This window comes from Falco cherrug, chromosome 1 (genome assembly GCF_023634085.1).
Source record: "Falco cherrug isolate bFalChe1 chromosome 1, bFalChe1.pri, whole genome shotgun sequence".
Lineage (NCBI taxonomy): Eukaryota > Metazoa > Chordata > Aves > Falconiformes > Falconidae > Falco > Falco cherrug.
Window position 1 is genome coordinate 124,730,914 of NC_073697.1, and position 25,459 is coordinate 124,756,372.

The 25,459-nt window shown below is 51.8% G+C and overlaps 1 protein-coding gene across 2 annotated transcripts; it reads right to left on the reverse strand.

Annotated features, from left to right (window-relative positions):
* Positions 1–538: 538 nt before the first annotated feature.
* On the reverse strand, positions 539–22,598 carry WIPI1 (WD repeat domain, phosphoinositide interacting 1). 2 transcript variants are annotated; one of them, XM_055727759.1, is made up of 14 exons: positions 22,441–22,598; positions 20,503–20,585; positions 18,718–18,887; positions 15,111–15,207; positions 11,243–11,340; positions 10,098–10,190; positions 9,706–9,776; positions 8,670–8,777; positions 8,112–8,276; positions 7,825–7,932; positions 6,471–6,592; positions 5,616–5,716; positions 3,384–3,510; positions 539–1,082 (listed from the first exon to the last, which is right to left on the reverse strand). In XM_055727759.1, exons 1-14 carry the CDS (start codon positions 22,509–22,511, stop codon positions 940–942), a joined length of 1,557 nt encoding a protein of 518 aa, XP_055583734.1. In that variant the 5' UTR covers positions 22,512–22,598; the 3' UTR covers positions 539–939. The 2 variants fall into 2 exon arrangements, with proteins under 2 accessions (XP_055583734.1, XP_055583741.1); XM_055727766.1 differs by lacking the exon at positions 3,384–3,510.
* Between the last annotated feature and the right edge of the window lie 2,861 nt (positions 22,599–25,459).

The window sequence follows — 25,459 nt, forward strand, 5'->3', positions numbered from 1 at the left end:
CTTTGGAAAAGGCTTTTTTGGGGAAGGGGGGGAGAGGTTTGCAGTGCAGAACTGGGCTAGCTGCTCCCCATCAACTCCGCATGGAGAGACTGGTGTGACTGCACGCTTGTTTTTAGGGGGGTGAGGGAGAGGTCCCTGCCCCCAGGGCTCCCAGAGATCAGGGCTCCGGGCAGAGAAGCTGCTCCTGCCGATCCCAGTGCGATGCCGGGGTGCAGGTGGGGTGAAACAGCGCTTAGAGGGCCAGTTCTGGGCAGCTGCAAAGGCAAAATCGAAGGTGCAACCGAAACTTCAGAAATCACCGGGACTTCTCAGCAGCTGCGCGAGGGCTTCCTGAAACAGTTTGGGCTCCAATTTACGCACCCAGATCTTTCTTTGGACAAGCCGTAAGTGAACGTGCGTGGGCTTGGCCAGGTGGGTGCCGTGTGGGAGCAGCTGTCCTCACGCCAGCCCCCCAGCCCCCTTCTCCCACTCATAAAACTTAATCAAGACTGACATCTTTAGGGCCCCACAAAGAACAGCAGGAGCACGGGCAGCGAGCTGCCAGGGCCAGACCGTGACTTTATTCTGTCTTTAAACGTAGCAAATGGCATCTTCTCTAGTATCACTGCAAAAATACTTTGCCTGGGTAAAATATTATGTATATACTGTACAAAGACATAAGTTTAATATATCTTCCTATAAGTACATTTATACACATAAACCGGCATAAATTAGAAAAGGGACAAATGGGTATATAAAATTCTGGTTACATACAAATCTGATTAAATTAGCATTTACATTGTGGTTCTAACATATAGTTTGTTAAATATAGCAATGTGCATACAGTACATTGACACCCCACCCAGCCATGAATTAAAACAAGGGGATAGTGGGGCCAGGTATCCACTTAAAACATACCATAGGAAAAAGCAGGAGATATATATATATTTTTTTTTTTTCTCATCTTGGGGGACTCACAAATCTGTTCTTCGAAATTCCTGGCTTTTCCAAAGCACTTCCCAGCAGCTGTCCTAAGCGCGGATGTTTGCTTCTCATCATGACCTCTTCGCTTTGCCCGGCTGACCTCCACGGCACAAGATTATCTACCAAAATCAAAACAGAATTGGCCTTACTTTTCCCAGCAACAGGGTGTGTTTCAACTTGGTTTTACACACATGGGAGGAGAAGGGGGAGGGATGTCCTGCAGTGTTTTACTTTCCATTCAAAGGCAGATTTGTCAGTGGTTTATTTATTTACTCTCCCCCTCCCCAAATTTACAGTCCTGGGAACAGGAACCATCTGGCTCGGTGATGTGTGTCTTGCCCCTAGCTGGCCCTGGGCTGCGCGCAGCCACACTTGCCATTCGGCTACTGGGGGGCAAGTCCATTTGCCTTGCTAAGTCCTCCCCAAAAGTCCAGCTCCTGGCACGGCTGGGGGGGAAAGGCGCATGCTGTGCATCACCCTGTCTCTCCGGGGTCTCCAGCTGGAGCCCAGAGTTAAACACCTGCGTGTCAGACTGGATCAGGTGAGGGGAAGCCGAGCCGAGGTATCAGCAAAACCTTCGCGTGAAAGAGCAGAGCGAGCGCAGAGAAGGCCAGGCAGCAGTGAGGACCCTGAACCGCTCACATCGCCCCTCCTGCCACGGGAGGATGCTTGGGCAGAGCGGCAGGGCTGCTGCCGCACCCCGGGCGGGTGCCTCTGCGGACACTAGCCATGGGCCAAGGCACAGAGCTCCTCTTTATCAGCTCCAGCCTTGCCAGATGTGACCTGCATCTCCCAGTGATGCAGATGTGACCCCGCAGCCCCAGCTGGAGGAGGGTCTGTGCCAGCTCCTCCTCTCCATGGGCTTCAGGACTATCACTTGCCCAGTTTTGAGGGACAAGCATTGGAACTTAAGTGCACGGTTCCCGAGGGACCTCGGGTAACCACGTACCAATGTACCAACAAGCTGGGCTTAACCCTGCAAAGCCCCAGCTGCCCAAAATGCCTGTCTGAGCACCAGGGCAGGAGCTGCTGTGAGGAAGAAGAGGCCAGTCAGGTTCTGCCAAACTTGCTCGTCCCCCGTGAGACTTGATTACCAGTAGAGCTTCACTGCAAACTCTGCAGCTTTCCTCTAAGTCAGCTGTTAAAAACCCACCCCGATGCTTAAAATCATTACTGTCGCATATCCGTGCAACAGAACGAGTGAAAGACCCTTCAGCCAACAGCGAGGAGGAACTTGGGCAAATATCGGTCCCGTGGAGCTGAAGATGCATCTGCAACCTGGTCGCTTCTCTCAAGATCTGTGGTTTGGAGCAGCAGGGATGCGGCAGAGCCCACGCAGGGGCACTGATTTCCCCCCGCCTGCAGACAGCGGTGCTGCCAGGGTGGGGATGTCGTGCTGTCGAGGGTGGCTGCGGTGCGTGGGCTGCTGGAGCTTGTGCTCCTGCCCGTCCTTCCAGGGAGCAGGCAGGAGTGGGAGCTGCCCCGAGGAGCTGGTGCCGGCTGCTGCTCACTGCCGCGGGGGGAGTTTTCGTTCTGCCCTGTGCACCCTGTAACCAACACTGCAGGCAAGAGCCACAGGCAGCAGCATCCTTTGGCAGCACAAGCAGCTGCCCAAGCAGTTTTGGAGGTAGCCAGAAGTCGATGTGAAAGAGATTTTTGAAAAACTAGCTGTGCCGCAGTGAGGGGAAGCTGTCTTTGAAGAGCTGAGTGCTGTATGCAGTCTAGCCTGACTTAATGAAATGGCTCTCCCGATAAAGCCTTCACCTCTCGTCCTGAAGCTGACAAGCTTCAGCGTGCAGCCAAATCCAGGATGGATCATGTATGCCCAGAAAAGCACTGAGCAATCTGCTGGAAGAAGTCACCTTTCCTACCAAATCCCAGAAGTTTTAAGAAAATCCCCTGGTTGCATTCCTCAGGTCCACACGGGCTGTCTCGCTTGCTGAATCCTGTAGGATTTCTTTTGTCAAACCTCACTGCACTACCCCAAAACTGTCTGACCATGCCTTCGTGGGGAGAGCCACCGAGGTGGCTCCCGAAAGTGGAGCTGGCCAAGCTGTGCCCTGCCTGGCCTGAAGCATGCACCAGCAGCTCCCGACACTGCTGGGAACCTCACTGACACTGACAAACCCACAAAGAGTGGCAGCTGCTCGGGCAGGTAACCAGAAACCAGCTGTAATCGCCGCAACTAGAGCTGGGTTTGCTCTTCCCATCCCGCAAAGCCTTCTGACCATGCGGAGCAGGGGTGACGCAGCTGCCTCCCAGAGTGTCTCAAGCACGGCACCTTCTCCTCACCCGCAGCTTTAGCCTGCTGTCCATCTCAATAATGCCTGAGTCCTTTCTGAGTAAGATCAACAGTGGGCCTGAAAGCACTTAATCCACCCCATCAGTGCAAGCAAGAGACGTAATTGAACTTGTTTAACCTCTTGCCGCAGGATCCTTCAGCAGTCCTGGCACAATCAGTAGCAACATCCACATTCGCTCTTGTTGAGGCCACTTTTTATGAGCCCTCCTTGGACTTCTCATCTCTCCTCTGATCTGTCCCTCCTCCTGTTTAATGAAGAGACAGTTTTTGAGAATCAGCAACTGATTTTATGTTGGACTGAAGCTGCTTTTCCTCGCTTTTGACAGCTGAGCCTCTGAAGTCTTGCTTGAGGTCAAGGGAAGGCAAGATGTTTCAAAATGGAGAGGAACTGCTGGGTCTGAGCATTGCTGTTTCTCCAGAAGTATGTCTAAGTTCAAAGCCATACTCGTGGCGTGGGCTGTGGGTGAATATTCCATTTTGTCACAAGTTTTGAGGTTTTTAAATGTCTTTTTGTTGCACACTGGAAAACAAACAAAACCCTTCCCATGTTTCCGCAAAGCAGAATGCTGTCAAAACATTTTTGTTGGATAAGGTCAGGTTTTCTCTCCCTCCTTCTCTGCACAGAAGTGACCGATTCCTGAAACCCCCCTTGAACGCGTCATTGAGACTGAACATCTCAGTGCTGAGAAAACAGCAAAGTTCAGTGAAATTCAGAGCATCAAAACATCCCAACCAACTCCCTGTATACACTCACGCAGCGGGAGCCAGCGCCGCACTAGCTGGTACACCAGATGCAAAACACATTACTGTCAGCAAAGGAGGCGCAAAAGCAAAGTCCTGGCTGCAGAGACTTTATCTGGAAGCTCCAATTGCTAAGCCACCATATCAGGGGGTATTTTTGGAAAGCGCTTTCCCTCCCACACCACCTCCTCCCTAACATTACATATGTAAGTTGCTCTGTCAGGTTAATTACAGCACAGGATTTTGAGAGATCAAAGTTCATTTAATAAAAGTACCTGCTGTTGTACAGCAGGGGTTTGGGGCTGCTTTTATAGGGCATAGTCGCAGCAGGAAGGCTCATTCAGGAGCAGCGTGATTCCTGCTTGCTGGCATTTGCTTGTCCCCAAACCACGTGTTCAAGAGCAGCTTCACCAGAAGCAAGCAAAAGATTTCTTTCTGGCCCTGCTGCTCCTCCCAGGGTCCTGGGCCACCAGCTTCTCCATGGCCACAGGGCTTTGACCAAAGGGGAGACATTTTAAGCATCCTTCTTGGGTAGTGGAGTCAGACAGCTAGAAAACTCCTGTTCTCAGTTTGCAGCAGGTTATGTTACAGGTAACAGAAGAGAATTAGTTTTACACCACTTGAGTTGGGTTAGGTAGTGTTGTTTCAAAGGGAAGCATGAGCTAGTCACCTTTCATCTAAATAACACTTCGAATCAGTTAATAGGAAAGTGCCTCACAGAGGTCAGCCTCATCATACGGCACAAATCCTGGGATCCCGATAAAGTTTTTACTTCCTCCTTTGCAGGCAAAACTCCAACAGCAGGATATGTAAAAACGGAGTAAGGGATTCAAATCTGCCAAGCCTACAACTTGAAATCCATTACAAAATTCTGCTATATTAATCCATCACTATTACGAGGACACTGCTGATTACAACCAGATCATAGCGCGATACCAACATCTGTCCATTCAGGGGTTAGATACTTTACACAATAAATATGTGTGTAAGAGGAAAAGGAGCCAGAAAGACACTGCCAGGCTTAAGTTAGATTTCAAAAAGCCAGTATCTTCTTCCAACCGTAACTGAGAAAGTGCCATATAAAAATTATAAAACAGTTTAAAACACTGTTACGTCTTTCATCTTCGTACTTGGAAAAGGGGGTTCCTTTTCAGTTAGCTTGGAAATGAAGAGACTGGTGAGGTTCAGGTATGTTCCAGTTGCATTCTGTAAACTAATACAAGTGACTGTAAATGCAACAGGGAATATTAAGTTTTTATTTCTAAAGGATGGTATTGTTCAAATTAAAGCTATTCTTGGTAACACTAGAAATCTGCACAAGGCACAAAGGTTAGATCTGGATCTGAACGTCATTCTGCGTCTGCCCTTCATTCAATAAGTTTGTTCTGATCCATCTCGTTAATAGTTTCGATCATCCCTGCCCCATCCCCAGCTCCCATTTAGTGGGGGTGTAATTTTCCTGGCACTGTCCCTATAACTTAATTAGTTATTTTAGGCTTCACAGTCAGCTGGGACAAGGTGGGGGCAACGGTATCTCTTCTGTAAGAGCTTAATACTTTCTTCTTAGCATGAGGGCTGAATCGCGGTTTTAGGGGTCTCGAATGCTCACAGGAGGAAACTCATTCTCGTCATCAAGACACACTGGTCCAGTTGCAAACTCATGCTCTGGGATAACCTCTCCTCGCAGGGCACCACCGTCCTCCGAATAACCTGTCCAAGTAAAAGTACAAAACGTTACAGAGGAATGGATGGAAGGAAGCTGGAAACAAACAGCGGAGACAATGTTATCACCTTTTTAGCACAGAGCTGCTTTCTCTGGATTTTTGGCAGAGCTCTGGGAGACTGCGGAACAGAAAGGTGTCTCAATCGACACTGCAGATTGGGGAATGGTTTACATGGCTAGCCCCTGTGGCAGAAGCTTTCCTCCTCCCGCCACGCACGTAAAGCACCGATTTCAGAATAAGATCCACATCTGTGTGCAGACCTTTAGACTTGGGAATAGAATGAGAGAGTCCCCCAGTCTTTTCCTGCAGCAATGTAGCGCTAGCTTCGTTAGGGTAAGGTGTAACAGGTTCAGGAGGATCTGCAGCGATCCTGCCTCAAAAACAGCTGAGATCTGACTTCTACACACAGGGTTTCAACTCCTGGAAAGCAGGCTGACAGCAGCTGCTGTCTGACGAACCGTGAAGCTCGGATGCGGTTACTGCTCTGCCAGCAGGGCCGTTTGTGGTACAGCTCTGCCCAAGGGGAACCGCTGGCAAGGGGTCCCGGGAAGCAGAGCAGAAAATGCTTGGCCTGTTTTTGGGGCTGGGGATGAACCAGGTAAGCTCCAGAGAGCCCTGCTGCCCCAGCCTGCATAGCACAAGTGGTGTTTCTGGTGGAACCCTGGAAGCCGGGAGACTTTCCACTTCGCCTCAGGTGGCTTTCTTGCTTCTGCCTGAGGAAGGGCAGACACGATGCTTACCTGGCATGGTCGAAGTTGAAGGCACTGTACTTTGTCTGGCTACGGTTGCTGCATAAGATTGAGGTAACGGAGGCCGAAGGTTGTTTTCTTTGTTCTCCTCCGTCTTTCCTGAGCCGAGCAGACTAATTGTACAGGAGCAAGAGAAGGGAGAAGAGTTAGTTCTGATCCCAACTGTTCCTCCCCCAGAACCGGCTAAGACAAGCACATGCATCCATGTCGCCTTGAAGCGCTTCACCCATCCACATCACTGCGTCTGGGCACTGCCTGCAGCCCTCACAGCGCTGCTGAGGAGGAGAGCATTGTGCTCCACAGCTAAAGCAGGGGGGGAGGCAGAAGATAGGGAAAGCACTACTTCAGCTAGAGGACAATGCTGGCACAAGAACAGAAGGGAACAGATTGACCACAAAAGCTTTAGGTTACAAAGGCAAACAGTGTTTCTAATCACAGAGGGGGCTCCAAAGGGCTTCCAACAGGAGCGGACTAGATGGGAAAAGCAGCCCTGGCTAGTTTAGGACGGAGTTTGAGCAGAGATATAGTATGATGTAACGTAACTCATGACCCAAGGGCCCTTCTCAGTCCTCTGATGCTAAGAGGAACCCACATTACAAAGCTGGCCCGCCAGCGCCGGACGGCTGCTCCGGGACGTGAGCAGGCGGGCGTCAGCGGTGGCTGAAGGCGGCGGGGCGGCCGGAGCACGCTGGACAGCGCAGCTTTGAAGTGCTTTTGTTTTGTGGCTTTTCAAAAAACTGCTGGCATTTTCCTGGCTGTCAGCCACCTCCCGGCTTAGAGCACATGTTACATCGCACCCCACCCCAAAGGCTTCACATCTGGAGCCAAGTAGCCCAGATGTGGGGGGAGGTTAGTGCTTAATCACATTTGCATACAAACTGAACAGCAGCACGCATACTCTGCCTTGGCACTGCACGCCTGCAGGCATGCAGCTGTGCGAGTTTTTGTTTGCAGAAGCTCCCAGCCTTGCTCCGCACCATCCTGCCCCCAAAGTCACCTGTCCGCACCCACTCACACCTGGAGAAGGTGCTCTGCTCTCCTGCCACCATGGTGGCCAGCACTCTGCTGCTGGAAGCATCTCCTAAGGCACAGCCTGTCCATCTCTGCTGAGATGCCCCACGACTGCCTAGGGATCTGAGACGTCTCTGGCTTCTTCTGCAAGCAGCCCCACGTCCCTGCCTGCTGACGTGGTTCCCACCCACGCCTGTCGGGTCAGGCAGCTAAAAATCACAAAGTCAGTTCTAACATTCTTGCTCCTACAGCTCCATTTTGTGCTTTTTGGCGAAATTTCCCTTAATTTGCTAAAAGATCAGCCTCTATCAGATGTGTCTGGAGGTGTAGTTACCTGTGTTTCTTAATTAAGACACACTCCCCTCCATCTTGTGGATCCAAGTTATAGATAAAGAGGTGTCCATCTGACGTAGTCACCAGCAGTCGAGGCAGCTTCTGAATGCTAATGAGAAAAGCATCATGAGTCCAAGCGCATCTGCACACAGATACAGCACACACCCACACTGCAGGCTCTGCAGCCATGGGCACAAGATAAGGGGCCACAGTGGTGGTGTTCTGCAGAGATAGCTGTGTCTGCTCACAGGCTGGCGTGGCAGAGGGGATGCAGATGTCAATACATACGTGGAGAGGGCACAGATGTTCCTTTGTCCAGAGATGTTCAGGCGAACAGTGGCAAAGGCTCGATCCTGGTTCATCATGCCCGATACCTGAGCAGGGAGGTAGTTGGTAGCAGCCTGGAACATCTTTCCCATGTAACCGCTCCAGGTTGGAGGCTCTTCTGGCCGGCTGAGGGGGTCACAAAGCAGCATCAGTGGGGCTACTGCAATCAGCGTGACAAGACAGATCAGGACCAGGCAAAATGATCCTGATCTCAGGAACGCAAAGGCTTCCTTTGGAGCACCTGCCCACGCTGTGCACCAACCTAGCTGGATACACAGGAAGGAGGCAGGAGACAGCAGGAGCTAACAAACCCGGAGGCCTGGAAAGGCTGTCAGCAGGGACGCAGTGCATAGCTTTTCCAGGGAGTGCAGCCCTCACGACACAAAGCCAAAGAGTTTGCAGCTGGTATTGCTCATGGAGAGTACGTGGTGAGGAAATGGAGGCCAGCTGTGTAAAGGCAGACCTCTGAGGCAGAGATGCCTCTGGGGCAGGGAGGTTAACCCAGGCTAACGCCCTCACCTGTCAGTGAGATGTTCCAGTTTAAAGATGTGCACAGTCTCCGTGTTGCTGGAAGCACAGAGGAACTGGGAATCCATGCTGAACACCAGAGAGCTGATGTTCACATACCTAGGGCCAAGCACAGGCATGACTGGTCACTTCACGGCACACCGTTCAAGGGGAACTGCTCAGGTTTGCTCACAGAGAAGAGGACCGGGAGGAAGAAGACCCATGCACGGTGAGGAGGCACCCTGCCTGCCCACTGCTGAGCCTGTGGGCTGACTGACTAGCATTTCCCTAATACCTCTGCTCAGCAGGGCTGTGGGTAGCCTCCAGCTAGTGACAAACAGCCAGAGAGGTTAAAATGTCCTTGCTCACAGAGCTGCCTGTGAAATGAACATCTGTGCCAGCCTCATACAGCAGCTAAAGCTTCTGGTACTGCAGAGGCCAGGGAGGATATCCAAAGTGCTGGACAGTGGGATGCATACGGCATCTCCCCCTGCGCAGGTTCAGCAGGGCCAGGGCGTCTCAGTCATGGCAGTTTTTGTACTGGCAGAAGTGGGTGTAAAATCACAGGCAGGTCAGGGGCAGGGAAGAGGGAAAGGTCAGGAATGGATCTACTGAAAGTATTTGAGGGAGCCTGCGGAAGGGCCACAACAGCCTACTCCTACCATTGAGTCCTGGGCTCTGCGCAAATGACTTCGTAGCTTCAAAGCACCTCCTTTGAGAGGGCAAGAGTTGGGCTGAGAACTTTTGGGACTTCATTATTTTAAATAAGAAACAAGAACGGACACAGTAAATGGACTGACTCTACCTCTGTTCTCTGCAATCGCCCTGTTCTGTGACACACTGAATTGAATCACTAAACTTGCCGGAGGCAGCTGGGCGCAGCGTGGCTGTCTGGCACAATGACATTTCTATCTGCTACGTTTGCTGTTGTTTTCTTTCTGCAAAAGATGCCAAAGCCACCAGGATCTGACGTTGCCCTTCCCCTCTGTTTACATTTCTGCTCCGGGAGCCCTCTGTGTACTTGTCACCGACAGAAGAATGAACTGACCTTTTCATCCCTCGCCGGAATTCATAGAGCTTTTGCCCCCCAGGAATGGAAAATACACGAATGACTGTGCCCTACAAAAAATGCAAATGGAAAGATCATGCAGGAGCAGGGCAAAGAGTGCCAGCCCTTTCTCTGACACACCCAGGAAACTCAGGATGTGCAAAGGCCCCTCTTTGCCAGCCGAGGTCAATCGGAACCCAACACTGGCCTCTTACAAGTCAGAGTCCTTTCAGTGCCCCTCCTCTGTTGGCTGTCTTTAAGAACGGGCAGCTCAGAGGTCCTGCTCTCCATACTTCAGACAGCTGATGCACCAGAGCAGGCTGGGACCCCCTGCCAGCCATGGGCAGAGAGCGCAGGCAGCAGAGAGGGTGCTCGCAGTGATGCTCACTCACTTTTTCGGAAGCACTTGCCAGCTTCGAGCCAGTGGAGTTGAAGGCGAGAGCAGCCAGAGGTCCGTCATGGGCAGGAATCGTGCAGGCTGTTTTCTGTGGGGCAGAAGGTAACGTGAGTGCAAAGAGGCACGTCTCCTCGGGCTGCCTAAGGGCAGGGCACTCCCTGCCTTGCACCCTATCCTCGCCTGCCCATACGGATTCACGGGATCGTATTGCACTTATGGTATCCTTTCAACATCGTCAGTATTTCTTATCTCTGCCCTGCCTTGAGCTCACTCCCCACCTGCTATGTCCACTGTGATTACAGAAAGCTCACATCAGGGGCAGAGGTCCTCAGCTCCCCACCTCTCCGGGCAGCGGGACCAAACTGTGCCCTCTCCAAAGCCGGGCATTTCTTTGTGCAGAGCCAGAGCTGGCCCCCCTGCCACTCGCTGGGCTGTCCAGCAAGCGCTGCCGCAGTGACACCACCTGATGCCTGCAGCGAGCCCAGGCCCTCGCTAGTACCTCTCGCAGCAGCAGCAGCGTGTTTTCCCCTTGTGCTCTGCTCCTCCCCTGCTGCAGATCCTCAGCTCCTGCTGCACGTACAGAGTGACAGCCTTATGTAATCCAAAGCCCTGGCATAAACAGCAGATAATCATGACTCTGCTTCCAGCCAGGGACAGATTTCCTGAGGGGGCTTGGGACACCTTGCCCTCTCTGTGACTTTGGATCTGGCATCCCTTCCAGCCCGTGGTGTGGCAACGGCAACGGCTTCAGGTCCTGCGCTGTGCCTGGAGCAGCTCCAACCCTCCCTGAGCCACCGTGGTCACACCAGTCCCTCAGGATACACTGCTGAAGCTCCTATAGGAACGCCCTATAGGAACCCCTGCCTCAGCCTGGCAGCGGCCCTCGGACTGCGGGGTAACGGGTCATGTTTCCCTGAATATCCCATACTGGGAGATGGACGTCCTGATCTCAAAAAGGCTGTCTGCTTCGCATGGCGTCCAAGCAAGGGGGATGGGGAATGTGCCTCCCCAGGCAACTCCCTGCAGTCGAGCTCGGTGGAGTCTATTTGTTCATCCTTCCCAAAGGCCCTGTTGGATTTGCTGTGGTTCTGTTTGTTTTCAGTCCCCGCCGGTATCCAAATGGGCGAGCTTCACACTTACCAAAGTATTTCCGTCGTAAAGCGCGATCTCTCCGCTGGTCGCACTGCCGGGATAAGCCAAGTAGGAGTTGGCGTGGTTGATCGAGAGAGTGCACAGACCTGGCAAGGCAAGGACACAGCTGAGGTTGTTTGCTGGTGGAAGACGGAAAGCAGAAATGTGGCCATGGACACCGCAGGGGGTTCGGGCTCTGTCTCCTTTTGGGTCAGTGTCCGGCAGCTCTGGCAATGCCTCGGCGTTGGGGACACCTGCTGGTATGGGACAGTACGGCTCCCTTCTCCGGCCAGCGTCCCCAAACCCTGCTCCGAAGGAGCCCAGGTCCTGCTTTTGAGCATGTTCTTGGCTTCTCCCCCTTAATCACTTCCTTTGGGAAGGCAGGAGTAGGTGCATGAAACACAGCAAGGGACATCTTGGTCTCAGGGCTAACAGGACTCCTGTCCAAGCATATCTGAGCACCTCCAGATGTGCACAAGGTGTAGATGCCAGGTCAGAAGCTCGGATGAGCAGCACAGCATGGACTCAGCCCTGGTATGAAGCCTGGCACATGAAGGCTGGCAGGCAAGGCAGTGGCTGTGTGGCTGCGTGGCTGTGTAGTACTGTTTCCTTTTGCTCTGAGCAGAAAAGGGAAGCAGAGAAAGACAAAGCGAATGCCATAGCTGTGCAGGGAGTTTCCAGCTGACAAGGAACTTAAACCTAGCTAAATTTTAACCACAGGGGGAATTCTTCCCCATAATAGCCATCTGCTTTTATGCTAACGTGAGCATAAGGGTTCCCAAACACCCCTTTCAAAGTGAGCAGGAATTACAGGAGGAGACAGGGATGGATGGCTATGTGTGTGGGTACGTCCATCTGCCTGTCCCCCAGGTGACCTTGGAAAAGAGCATCTCTTCCTGCCTCTCATTTCTGTTGCTGGCTGAGGACCCATCCCAGTGAATCCTGTCACATACAGAAACGTGTCTCGCTTGCTTCCTGCACCATGTCTGCGTGCTCAGAGTCCTCCCAAATCTGACTCAAGGCTTCAGCACGACCTGAGCTTCCTGGCCCCTGCCCGGGAGTCCCACCTAGTCCCACACGTGGAGGAAGCCACGGGGTTAAAGGCTGCTGGGGATGCTGCAATACTCCCCAAACAGGACACCCGCACGTGTGCACGTATATGCACGGACGTGCGCACACATGCCGTGCAACCCGTCCTGTCAGGACACAGCCCTGGCCCAGGCCCAGCAGCAGGGAAGGATCGGCTGAAGCTCTCGTTTTAGGTCATTGTTTATAACTAAACAAAGAAACCGCAGCGGAGCCAGGAGCTGCAGGATCAGCCAGGGGCCCCAGGGATCCACTCCCTATCAATCAGAGGCATTTACATCATGCCAGGGACAGCACGCACCGCACCGGGGAGAAGAAGAGGCATAGCAGCAGCAAAGTGCAGGCAATTAAAAGGCATCCAAAGAGGGAAGGGTAAGAGTCAGGCAAAGATAGTCCCGGGACTTTGCTCCTGATGCGCATCCTCTCTTTTCGGGATGGTCTTCCCCCGGCCCAGGCAGCACAGGGGGATCAGCGCAGCCCGTTCTCTAAGCAGAGGATCTAGAGAATGCTCGAGCTAAACAAAGCAAGCTCTGAGCCGCTGGTGTGAGTCACCCGCTCCCTCTGCTCCACGCCTGGCTGGGAGAGGCGGACGGGAAACCAGGCCAGGGGAAAACACAAATGTGAGTGTACTGGGCTGACCTCAGGGACGCACAAAGAACAAGGATCACAAGGGACACGGGCAGCCTTTGAAGATGCTCCTCTGCTCTCGGCAGCCCCACAGCCCTGACCAGGCTTGGTGCATGCAGTGATGGGCTCAGGAGGGAGGAGGCAGGCTGGTGCTGCTCAGGATGGCACCTCCGGGAGTGCCACATCACGGGTAGCTTGTCAAGCAGCATGGAAAAAGGCAAACATGTCTGAGAAGCCTGGCCTTGCCCTCAAGCTGGCAGGTCCGGGCACATCTGGGGCTTGGGGGGAGCCATGCGAAGTGGTTTCCAAAGCTGAAGTCATCCCTGAGATATGCCCTCGTGGCACACATGTCACCATGAACACTGTGACCTCCTTGGTGCAAATCCTGCCCCTGACATGAGTCACATGAAGAACAACACGCTTGAGCACACATGTAGAACAACAGGCTTGGTCACTGTAGACACTTTCCTCTCCTGTGTGGAGGAGGCTGGACCAGGAGCTGGGTCCTGGTCAGGAACAGCCAGAGATCTCACTGCGACTGGCTGTGGGTGTGTAGCAAATCCTGGTCCTCACCGTGTGGGTGTCACTGTGCCCAGGGAGCACACCTTGAGGTGGGGTGGCACACTTGTCTTGCGCTCCTACAGCCCGCTGGCGCAGCTCCCCACTCTGAAAAGGGTTACACACAGAGCGGTGAGGCTGGACTGCCCTGACCGCCTGGACACACCATCCTCAGGGGCAAGTTTAGGACCAAAGCAGATGGTCCAGGGACAAAGGGAGCACGCATGGCGCAGCACTTGTCACTCAGCTCATTTCAATGAGAGCTGCTGCAGTAAAAGGGTTTTAAAAAACTAAGCCCATATGAAGTCCTGTGATCCGCAGCAGCCTAGCCCTGGCCCAGCGAGTGCTGATTGCTGTCGCTCTTAAACCATGACCTGACCATTCAACCCCACTGCAGAACAGCTTCAGGCCTGGGTATCCCTGCCATTCCTGCTGCTGCTGCTCTGCAGGACTTTCTCGGGAAGGTTTTAAACTTTAATTATATTTGCAGTATTTAGTATGTTTAATCCACACGGAGAGGCCATCTGTTGAGACCTGAAGTAGGTCAGGGGCGCCGCTGGAAGAGCATCCCTTGAAAGCCCAGAAGCCAAGTGTGAGTACATCAGCAACTTCCCAATGAACCACCCATCAAACGATACTGCAGCCTGTGACCGACCAGGATATCACAGCAACGCACAGCAGCACTGCCACAGGCACTCAGCCAAGTTTCCCTCTCCATGGCTAAAAATAGCACCTCTCCCATGAGCAGGAAAGCCGGATTCACCCTACGCCACACAGAAAGGTTCTGTTCTGCAGCCACCTGCCCTGCCCCCTGGGTTTGCTGCATATATGGAATAATATCAGGTAGCAGCCCAGGCTCCCGTGAGCTCCCTGGCAGGGAATTAGCGCTGTGCCTGGCTGTGTTTTCTGCCCCGGGTGATCTTCACAGCACTAACCACTTTAGGAGCGGACCCCAAGCCCGTAAGTAATCACAGGAGCTTTCTACCTCAGCAGAGCAGGGCATGTCCATGGTGAAAAGAGAACCTGGGTTAACCGCAGGTCTACAGGGAGCACCGAGCTCTGCAGCACAGTGTGACGCTGCAGAGCTGACTCATGCTGGCAGCATGGGGAAGCAAGTGGGGCTCCTTTGTCCAGGGAGCGAAAATGCCACGGGACTCTGACGCAGGGCACGGTGAAGGAAGGAGAGGGAGTCCCGGAGGAAGAATTTCAAGTTGTCCTATATGTGGAGGGTAACTTGCAGTCCTGGCCTGCCTTACAGCTTTCCGCTTGTGAAAGAGAATAAAGGCACATTGCAGGAAGCTGTGAGCTGCACGGACATTGCACGCGAGGACAGGAAGGGACCGAACCTGGGGGGTGAAGTCAAACCACACTGACCATTTCTGCTCTCCTTTGATGCATTTGCTCAGGGCAGAACAGGGTTTTGCTCAGGGCAGAGCAGGATTTGTGCTCTCCCAGGCCCAACTGACTGCCTCCATGTATTTCTGCCTCCCCAACACTGATTTAGGATACACAAGCCACAGGCTGGTTTAAATTCTAACACAAGTGTGGTTCTACAAAGCTCCTGCAGAGCTGATCTCTCCCCTTCACACAGTTCTCCCATGCTTACCTGTTGTATTTGGAGGTGTATCCATAATAGTCTTCAAAAGCTTCATGTCCTTAATGTTATGGATGTAAATTGACTCCTCCAGGCAAACAACCAGCCTCTGCAAGGACACAAAGGACATGCACAGAACCTCACCAGCATGTTGCTGTTGCTCCCACGGTTGACAAACCCAAACCTGACAGTGATGTCAGAAAAACTCAACAGGAATTTCTCATGCACTGACATGTAAGAGAAACATTATCTCTTCTGCTTCTCCACCCCCCCTCACTGGACAACCTTTGATTTTGTTTGACTGCCTTTGAGAGCTGTCTGCATCTGGTCTTGCTTTAGAAAGCAGACAAACCGTCATGACTACTCTGCTACTCTAAGAGCTGATCTTCCGTTCCCAGAATCCAGGAACAAGACGACACATCAGGATTATACTCTACCATGGGTCTTGATTGCCATCTATTCCTAATCCATCTTTTCTCTGCAGTTCTTTTCATAGCAAATCACTTTTTGTTCATAAAGATCTGGCAGCAGAGAGGCTGCCAGTCCTGCTTGTCAGTATGCCTACAGACGGAACTACGTGCCCCTTGCCCTGACTTTTTCTTGATTTGGGAGCGAACAGTTAAGTGATGGGCCTCCCACTGCTGCTAAACCTAATGCATCTGTTCAGCAAATTAACGTTTCTTTTCCCATTCAGCATCAGTGGGCAAGACTCTGCTTTACGTGCCCTGCAGAACTGCATAAAAAATGGGCTAGGAAACATTTGTTCCAGGACAGTCACATTTACACCACCTTGGCAGATGGGTAAGGTGTTTCCAAGTTCATGTACTTGTTCCTCTTCTACTGAACTCGTCAGGAATACCCACCCAGCCGAGAGGCAGCCGCTAAGAGAGGAGCTGCCGGGTGATGGGGAGGAAAGGCAGAAAGGAAAAAGGAAGCCTAATGCTGTAACTTTAGCACTGGGCCACCATCTCCGTGACCACTCTGCTTTGTGCCTCAGCTTGGTCCAGATCTCTACATGTTACCACAGAGGCATTTTGCATCGCGGCTTTTTTTGGGACCAGGCTTTGGATCTGGCTGAAAGGTTGTTCTTTCTAAGTCCAGCAAGCTCACAGCTCCACCTACGTTAGTGCCAAGTGTCCAGAAGCACCAAAAACCTCCCAATAAAAATGTAAGGCCAGACTCCATCCAGGCTTCTGAAGTTGGAGCTCCCGAATCCATGTACAGGAAGCCTCCACCTCTTCAGAAATGAGGCCACTTATTTAGTATCTAAATGCGGAGCTCACTCACTAACTTGAAACACCCACATTAGAAAATCTTTGCCTTGCTCCACCATTATTCTCAGATCAAACTCTTTCCCACTTCTATTCCTGCTAACCACAGCATCTGGGGCTGTGTCAGAGCCATTTTGCATTTCCAGGAAGACTTTGCCTTTTCTACAGTAACAGCCATCAGCTTGCTAGCAGAGACTGTCACAGTAATATTTATACAGCTGACTTCGGCGAAGCCACCACGTGCTTTCCCAGAACTGCAAACTGCACTGCTGTTGATGTACAGGTGAAAGGAGGTTTCCAGATGATGGCAAAGCAGCAGCCAGAGATGCTGGCACCGACAGGGAAAAAATCGAGGAAAGTGATGGGGGTGGGAGGCAAACAGGTGAAGGAGGCCTGCAGAAGCTCTCTGTGAGTTGGAGAGGGCTGGTTCTCTGCCTCCTGCGCCCCACGCAGCCCTGGAGCGCATGCTAACATCAGTGCAAACCATGCTGAGATGAGGAATGGGGTTTATCCTCACGGCGCACACAGGTGGAGCCTCAGAGAAGGTGCCTGGTGCTGTGATTGCCACACAGGGCTCAAGGCACTACATCTTGTACACAATGTTACTGCTCACCAGCATTTTTCTTCAGTACTTCAGTTGGACACGATTCAGGTTAGATAACTGAATTGTATGTTGAGGACTTAAATGTGCTGGGTATGGAAACAGCCAGAAAACATATCAAACCTCTCCAAAGAGCTCAGCAGGGTTTCTGCAGCAAATGAAAACTCAGGGAGGTTACAGGAGAGCTTCTCACCGGTCCCACAGCACAGCCTTATTCCTCACTTCGAGACGAATCACGATCTACCTTAACACACTTAAGAGTTACGTTGGAGCTTGGAACAAAGAGTTCCCCATGGTCAACAACTGAGTGTTTGCACACTTGTTTGCACAATGAGGACTTCTTCACAGAGATCAAATGGAAACATGCACCATTTGTTTGAGACCCGTTCCTATTTTATTTGCCACCATTTCCCCATGTTAACACCTTGCATGGGATTTGGCTTTTTGTGGACTTTTAATGAAAGTACAGCTTTCACACAGAAGCCCAGGCAAGGGGTTCAAATGTCACAGCACACGCAGAACCTGACTGCCACCAGTTTGATCCTGAACATAAATTGAAATGGTGATTACTCTTCTGCCTACCCAGCTATCTGTAGCATCCTCACATCTCTCCAGGTTTGTCTGTGTTACAGCTAGAGGATGAGCTTAGCCCAGGACTTGAACCCAAGCTCGTAAAGCAGCCAAGGAACACAGATGCAGTGCTGGGTCTATGCATCACCTTAGGCAATCTCCAGAGCAGCAGATGGGGAAAAGCCTGAACTTATTTTATTCTCACACTAACCTCCTAGAGCTGCTAAGCAGAACCTCCCAGTTTATTTTTATACATATACATCTATCTGCAATTCAAAGGAAGTCCTTATTTTGCCAGCTCCATTGTAAGTTTAAGTGAAAAAAATCAATTTAGGACAGATTTAATTGTAGTACAGGAACTTCTGGTCAAACACAGCTTTACTGGAAACTCAACCCAGCGTTTCCTTATGGGAGAGCCTTACTGCAGGACTCACTGTTGCTGAGGAGAGGCTGATTATATACAATTACACAGACTGCTTATTTCTTCATTGTAAAACCTCCTCTGCTTCTTACGGCATATACTTTGAAAATAATTATGGACAAAAAGAAAAGATGACTTAAAATCCTCCAAAAGGGCTCAGGGCTGCATGAAGCTGTGTCAGTTCAGAGAATAACACTCTAAAAGCCGCCTTTTAAGTGGCCTGAATGTTTTCTATACCTTTAAAAATCAAGCAAGGCTGCTAGCAGTACTTGAGAAGCAACCTTTCACTTCATCCACGGAGTTCAAGTTACTCCTGGGCTTTGTTTCTGCATTTGAAGGTCTCATTTGCAACCAAGACGGCAGAGGTGGGCCTGAAGTCAGGACGTGGAATCCAAGGGAGGGAGGAAGATGAAAAGGTGTTTTTTTGGCAGAGCTGCGTGCAGAATAGGCAAGAAGGCAGACAACAAAAAGTCTTTGTGTAACTGCTACGGAAACAGGACTTGGCTTCATTTTACTGAAAGAAACAGTTGTGGAGATGATATCCACAGCCACCCTGCTCCTCTGTCAGAGGTCAGCAAGCCTGAAGTGGAGCTGGTAGGGGAGGACAGGCACCTACTCCTCCAGTCCCACTTCACAGTCTCTGTGCAAACCTACCCAGGCTGACACTGCTCTCCTAGGCAGCGGGGCCCCAGCTAGAAAATCAACACCAGCGAAGAGCCAGAGTGGAACAACCCTGCCTAACCCCCAGCCTCTTACCTGACGATTCAGCCGGATGGACAGTATGTTACTGGAATAGCTGTAGTTGCAGATCTCTGTCCCTTTCTTGAAGTGGTAGACATTCATTTGCTGTGGCCTGGCATGACTGACCACAACCACAAGGCTGCTGGAGAACAGACGCTCCACGATGTAAACATCTGGGATTTCATCTGGGCACAGAAGGAAAGCAAGACAGAGTCTTTAGCTTGGCTTATGGTTAGTCTGATTGCAGCAACAAGATTCGATTCAATTCAATTGGGAATTGGGCTGGAAGGCTTGGTGCTCAGGTGTTCCACATCTGCTTTTGTTAAACATTTCTCATACCTGGCACAAAGCATTTAGGTCAGAACAAGAAAGGGTTAATGAACCTTTCCCTGAAGGCAGAATTTAAGCCAGCCCCCCTTTGATAGAGCTGTTGGGCCTCTCCTGGGCAGGGCCCTGCAGCTGAAACTAATTCGTGGGAAGGGGATATAAAAAGGAGAAGCCCACTCAACTTGGTCAGGGGCTTTTTTGGGTGGTATGAGAAGGTGGGGTGGTGAAGGCAGTGGCAGCTTACTGAGGTAAGGAAGATGACATGTATAACTCACTGCTTATTCTGCATAGTGTCTGATTTCTCCCAGTCTCTTTAGGGAAGGCTGACATGTTTAAGCAACCCCCCCTCCCTGTCACTGGGGTTGTGGCCTCTAGAGAACTCTAGCATGGCTGCGGGGAAGAGCAGTGTGGTATGTTTTGCAGTGATTGTGCTTGGGCTGACTCCCCTTGTGTTGAGAAGGCACCATTAGAATGGTCCTGGTGGACCTGTGCATAAATCATAAGGGGTTATGAGTTCTAGTTTAAGTAGCCCTGAATGCTGCTCAGTGCTTGGGCTGTGCTGCCCTGGCAGCATGTGCACTTTTCCACAGCTATAATGTGGGGCTGCTCGTGCCTCAGCCCTTGAGTGTGGCACCAGCAGGGATCTGTTTCTCTTTGGCCTGACTCTGGGGGCAATCTGAGCTCTGAAATACTACTTAATGTAAGCCTGTGGCTTGCTGCTGTAGAGCAGCTTAGTTACCCTGTGAGACAAAGATGAATGGAGCCTGGACTTTGTTCCAGATGATGCAGCTATGTCTGGTTGCTGAGGCTCCTTCTATAGCCACTGGAGAGAGACTAGTGTATACCAGCTGTGATATGTATCTTTACTGCATCTCGACTAAAATGCTTCTGGCCACGGCCTGAACCAGTCTAGAGTACATGCTCCATGAGGCCTGACTTGTTTTGGGCTGTTAAGTGCACTGCATGCTGCTCTGAGCACAGCTAATAGCCTGCTGTGAATAACCTTCTTAAACAGGAAACTTGTTAAAAATGCCTTGCTTGTAAATACCACATTGGACTAAAAGCCTGCAAGTTATCTAGCATCTGTGCTGGGAGTCTGAGGCCTCCTGTTTATGTATCTGAAATGTGGTAGTAGTAAACTGCCTCTGAAAGCTGGTTGGTAACAAGCTGCTGCTGTCAGACTGAGCAGTGAAAAAGCTGGATTCTAAACCTGTGGGACTCCTTCAGCTTTGTTAAAGTACTGCTGCTTTAAGTTAAAATTTAGAAGCTTCTCCAAGGTTGTAGCTAGCTCTAAAGGCTGCTGTGCACAGGGCAGTAATCGGACTCGTTCCTCTCCTGATAGAGGTACAGCAGGTACAGATGCCATCTCTGCAGCAGGGTGAGGAGAATCACCCCCTCGAGGCAGACTGAAGTGCAGTAACACAGGTGAAGTCTGTTGGCCAATATTCCACCACAGTGAAACAGGAGACTTACTGCTTTCGTGAACCTGGTCCAGTTGATCCACAGAACTTAAGGAAAAAAGCCTGTATCCAGTTGTAGTTCCAATTGCCAGGGAGCTGCAAAGACAAGACAGAAATCTGCTAGTTCAGATCTTATGGCCTCCAGGTGATAGCAGGAGTCCCTTGCAGGGGTTTGTGATGGTTTTGATTGGGATAGTTATTTTTTTTTCCATATTGGCTTGTACTGAGCTATGGGTTTGGATTTGTGCTGAAAAGTGTTGAAGATACAGGGATATTCTTGTTATTGCTGAGCAGTGCTTACACAGCATCAAATTTTTTCTGCTTCTTGGCAGGCTGGAGGTATACAAGTTAGGAGGGGACACAGCTGGGACAGCTGATCCCAACTGACCAAGGGATATCCCAGACCATATGGTCATGCTCCGCATACAGAGCTGCGGGAAGAAGGAAGGGGGACGCTTGGAGTGATGGTGTTTGTCTTCCCAAGTAACTGTTACATGTGGTGGAGCCCTGCTTTCCTGGAGATGGCTGAACACCTGCCTGCCCATGGGAGGTGGTGAATGAACTTTACCTGTTAAACTGTTCTTAACACGCTAGTTTTAGAAGGGTAATAGTGATAATTCTCTTCCCCCATCCCCCTGTGGGGAGTGAGTGGCTGTGTGGGGCTCAGTTGCCAGCTGGGGTTAAACCATGACATGGGTGAAAACGAGTAGTCCCAGGTATAGTGATCTGTGAAGGCACAACTTCAGTTTCAACTCTCAATCAAAAGCATATAAAGTAACAAAGGAGTAAAAATAAAAACCAACAAGTAAAAGAGCCCAAGGATCTGGCTGTCAGTCTGAGGCCACTGCAGCCTACAGAAGGTAAATATCCCTGTGAGACACCAAACTTGTTTCTCCAGCAGCCACGGGACCACATGAATGGATGAGAAACAGGCATATCTCTACCTGGTAGGCTGCAGACAGGACCTTTGGGGCATTAATGGGGGCTGCTTCCAAAGCCACGACCTGATCAGTCTACATAGACACACAGATTTGTGAGGGCTGTAGAAGCTTTGCTCTCACTGCTAATGGCTGTGGGCACAAGCATGTGGCACAAGGTGTGGTGGTGCCAAGCGCTGGCTTTGCTCGGTTCCAGATATAGCAAGCAGCAACACCTAGGTCTTAAATCAGCAGCCAGCCCAGAATACCAGCGCACTGGTGGCCAGCAGGTTCACGTCAGCAGCACATCTCCACCCATCAAAGCACCCTTTGTTTAGACACAGCAAATGCAAAGCAGTGCTGGGAATAATGGTATTTCCAGGTGTGGGGCTGGGGTCTGATCTGTATCTCCTACCCCAGGCTCTGGGCTGCGACCACCAGACCCTGTGTGTGGCTCGCTGCTGCAGGATGGGTGTTGTCCCGCTTGGAAATGGCTCTTAAAATGATGGATGGGCTCTGAAGCAGGTAAACCACAGGTTAGACACGGTGTATGGGTGGGAGGCTCCAAGGAAACCCTCCTTATCGCCAGCCAGTGGTGGGGCCGGAGCCCTGGGCCACTTGGCCACCCACACAGTGGCCACGGTGCGGGTCAGCAAAGGCCTCCGAGGAAGTCACTTCTCTGACCTGCCGAAAACATGTCCCAAACCGGTGGGGAGGGGGACCCCCGTCCCCCGCAATGATTCCCCTCGGTGTGCGGCCTGCCAGAGGCCTGACCGGGGGTGTCTGTGGGGAGCCGGGGCCCCCGAGTGGGGCAGGGCTGGGGGCCCCACGGGGCCAGCCCCGTGTGGGGAGAGGAGCCTGGCCCCGGGCCCCACCGAGCCAGCCCCGAGGCGGGGCGGGGGTCCCGCGGGGCTCACCCCGGCAGGGCCGGTCCCGGGGGCCAGCCCCGCCCCGAGCTGCCGTGCCCGGCTGCAGGCCCCGGAGCCCCGCCGCGCTGCCGCTGCCCCCCGCCCCACGGCGCCCGCCCCGCTTACGTGCAGTCCTGGTTGTAGGAGAAGCAGCTGAGGGCCGCGGGCCCCCCCGGGGCCTCGGCCGCGGCCTCCATGGAGCGGGCGCGGCGGCTCGGCCCGCTCCGGCCCCCGCGGCGGCGGCACCTCCCCCGCGCCGGGCCCGCTCCGCGGCGCAGGCGGCAGCCGGGGCGGGGCCGCCTCCCACTGGCCGGCTCGCCGCCGGAGGAGCCGCCCCGCCTGCAGATAGACTCGCGAATCGACCTATCCGCGAGGGGAAGGCGGGGCGGTCCCGCCCCGGGGCTGGCGGAGCCGGCGGCTATTGGCTGGCGGGGGGGGGAACAGCTGTGCGTGGCCACGTGGTGATGTTGTGGTTGCATCAGACGGGCCCGGGCAGATGTTGGGGGAGCACGTCTGGGGGCTTGGGCGGCCGTGCGGGGAGGGTGGGCGGCCTTCTGGGGGGCGGGGGGTGCTGGGGGCCGGCCTGGCGGAGGGGTGATGGCCCCGCTGCCCGGGGAGCAGCGCTGCGCCCATCTGTCTCCCTGGCTAAATACTGCTTTCAATTCAGTTTTCCTTTTTTTTTTTTTTAAAACATATTTTTTAATATATTTTTTTACAAAATTAACACTAAACTCGCTGCCTTTGTGCACAGAACTGCTTTACTCATGTGACTAAAGCCGCTGCTACCTTGCAGGGTTGAATCTACCAGGGGAAAATACATGGAAAAACAAACCCCAGAGCCAGTTGCTAAATGACAAATGTTCTAGAAGTCAGTACAATAACATTAACAGTGCACAGAAATGCAGGCAGAGCCTGCAAACCCCCTAATTAGATGAGTAATCCTCATGTGAGTGCTGAAGTCATTGGCCCTAGATCACTTGATGTGCACCACAAGGCTTTTGGAAAAAGAGCCACATGTAATACCATCTAAATGAGGCAGATTCCATGTGGACACATATATCTGCCCAGATTAATCCCCCTTTGCAGCATGTGGGCCTTCAAGTGTCTGCAGTGTTCCCCTGTTACAGAGTTTAAAACCTGCAACTGTGAAGATGATTGATATTTTTTGGGGAAGAAATTACGAAAATGCAGACCTTCCAAACAGCATTAGCTTGGAGTGAGGCTGATGGTGGATCATTCCCTAGGACATAGAGCGTGTGAGCGACGCTGCGACGGCAGCAAGGGAATAATTTTAAATTCATCAAATTTTGGGGGAAAACATCTTCTATTCATAGGGGCCTAGTGGGAAGCTCTAATAAAACCCAAAATGAAACAGAAGCTGGTTTTGAATGTCCTGAGACTGCCTCTGTGGATCAGCGTAGTTTGATTTTGGAACAGAGATGTCAGACAGAAAATGGGGTTGTGGAGCAGGAAGAAGCTTGAAACAAAACCAGAAACCCTCCAACAATCAAAACCAGGGAGCCAGTGCCTTGTACTTCAAAAAACAGTTTCTGAGCAACTTCTACAGCTGGATGTTTGCTGCTTAGGTAATCACCATGAGCTGGTTCTAAAATGAAGCCCTGATAAAGCAGAGCCAAGGAAGGAACTGAGACTTCGGCAACACAATTATTTTTGTAGCTTGACTGATGCAACCATGTTGGTCAATCTCCCTCTCAGCCAGCTGCCTATGATGGCTATTTATTTAGTAGAGGTGGGAAAAACAAACTGTTCTTGTCCTCTGCTACACTGTGAAAACCTTTGGCGGCCTTGGGAGCAGCTGTTGCTGTTGAGTACTGCCATGTCACAGTGATGGCTGTTGCTGTTAAGACCATGGCCAGCACCAGGGCAAGGTGCTCCTCTGACTGGACTAGCTGGTGTGTGCTGGTGAAGCCCAGCCTCACAAGAGCCCTTGGAGACCTCAAGGTCTGTGCTCTGACAGGTTGGGGTACTTGGGTTCTGGGCATGAAATAGAAGCTGAAGTGCTGTGTGTGGAAACCGTGGGTCTTTCCGATACAAAAATGAGGTGTCTGATGTCCCAAATGTAAAGAAATAGCTAAACCGATTTTTCAGGAGCGCAGCTTTGGAAGGAGGTAGTAGTTAGATCCCAAGATCTTTCTTGGGATCTGGGTATATGTCACACCTGGGGAAAATGGTCTGGCAGACACAGCAGAGAGCCATACTAGACACCAGGAGGATAGCTCTTGGCTCTGATGCATGCATTTCCTGGGAAGAATATACCAGGAGTTGGATTCCCTTTCCTGACAATCCTGTGATTGCTGTAACTCTGCTTTGTGTGCAGTACCCATTGACAGTAACAACCCCAACTCAGCCATTAACTCTAAAACCAGTCCAGAGTGTGGCCATCTGATTGTAAATATTTTTCTATGCAGAAAACTTTGTGCGACAGATTGTTGGTTTGCATTCTCCACCCTGGGTGTATGGGTGGAGGAAATGGAGGTGAAGAAGATGGGAAAGCAGCTGCTGTGCCTAGAAGCCATGGGATCCTGCATGTTGCCATTAAGCATGAAAAGGCTTTTAGGTACCTTTTGATAGCTTTTAGGCTTATCCCCGGCTCAGTGTTTAAATTCCAGCTATGCTCTATCCTCTCAGATAAAAGCCTGCTCCTACCATGTCTGGTATTTGAATGAAATTTGCTACATTAAGAAAGGTCTTGGCCAGGGCTAAATCTGCTAAATATCCCTCACTGGTATGCGTGATAACCCGGGCCTGCTGAGGGACTAGAGCCTTCCAGGGGAAAAATAGGCAGGAGGGAACAGGCAAAAAAGTGAATGTCTATTAGGGAGAGTGACTTTTTCTTATAGCAAGGAAACAGTCTTTTGCGTGTGAAAGGAGTGGGGAAAGGTGGCATGTAGGCGCTTGCTTTGCTCTTATCTATTACCCTTACCAAGAGGTGGAGGAGGAAGAAGGGGCAGCAGCTCAGCCAACGGCCAAGCACCAAGGGGCCAGCCCGGGCTCCTCTCGGATCTCCGGACAATAAATGCTGCCATCTGGTGCCGCGAGGCTGGCGGCACACATCGCTCGTGCCGCCACCAGCACACGGCGATGCCCCTGCACGGTACTTGTTCACAGGAGAGAGCGGTCCTTG

Bases quoted from the DNA above. Each gene is read 5' to 3' on its own strand.
- WIPI1 (XM_055727759.1), bottom strand. From the start codon at position 22,511: ATGGAGGCCGCGGCCGAGGCCCCGGGGGGGCCCGCGGCCCTCAGCTGC. The intron at 11,341-15,110 runs GTAAGCATGGGA...TTGCCTTGCCAG, and splicing joins TACACCTCCAAATACAACAG to GTCTGTGCACTCTCTCGATC. The intron at 8,277-8,669 runs GTGAGGGCGTTA...TGACCCCCTCAG, and splicing joins CTGGAACATCTCACTGACAG to CCGGCCAGAAGAGCCTCCAA.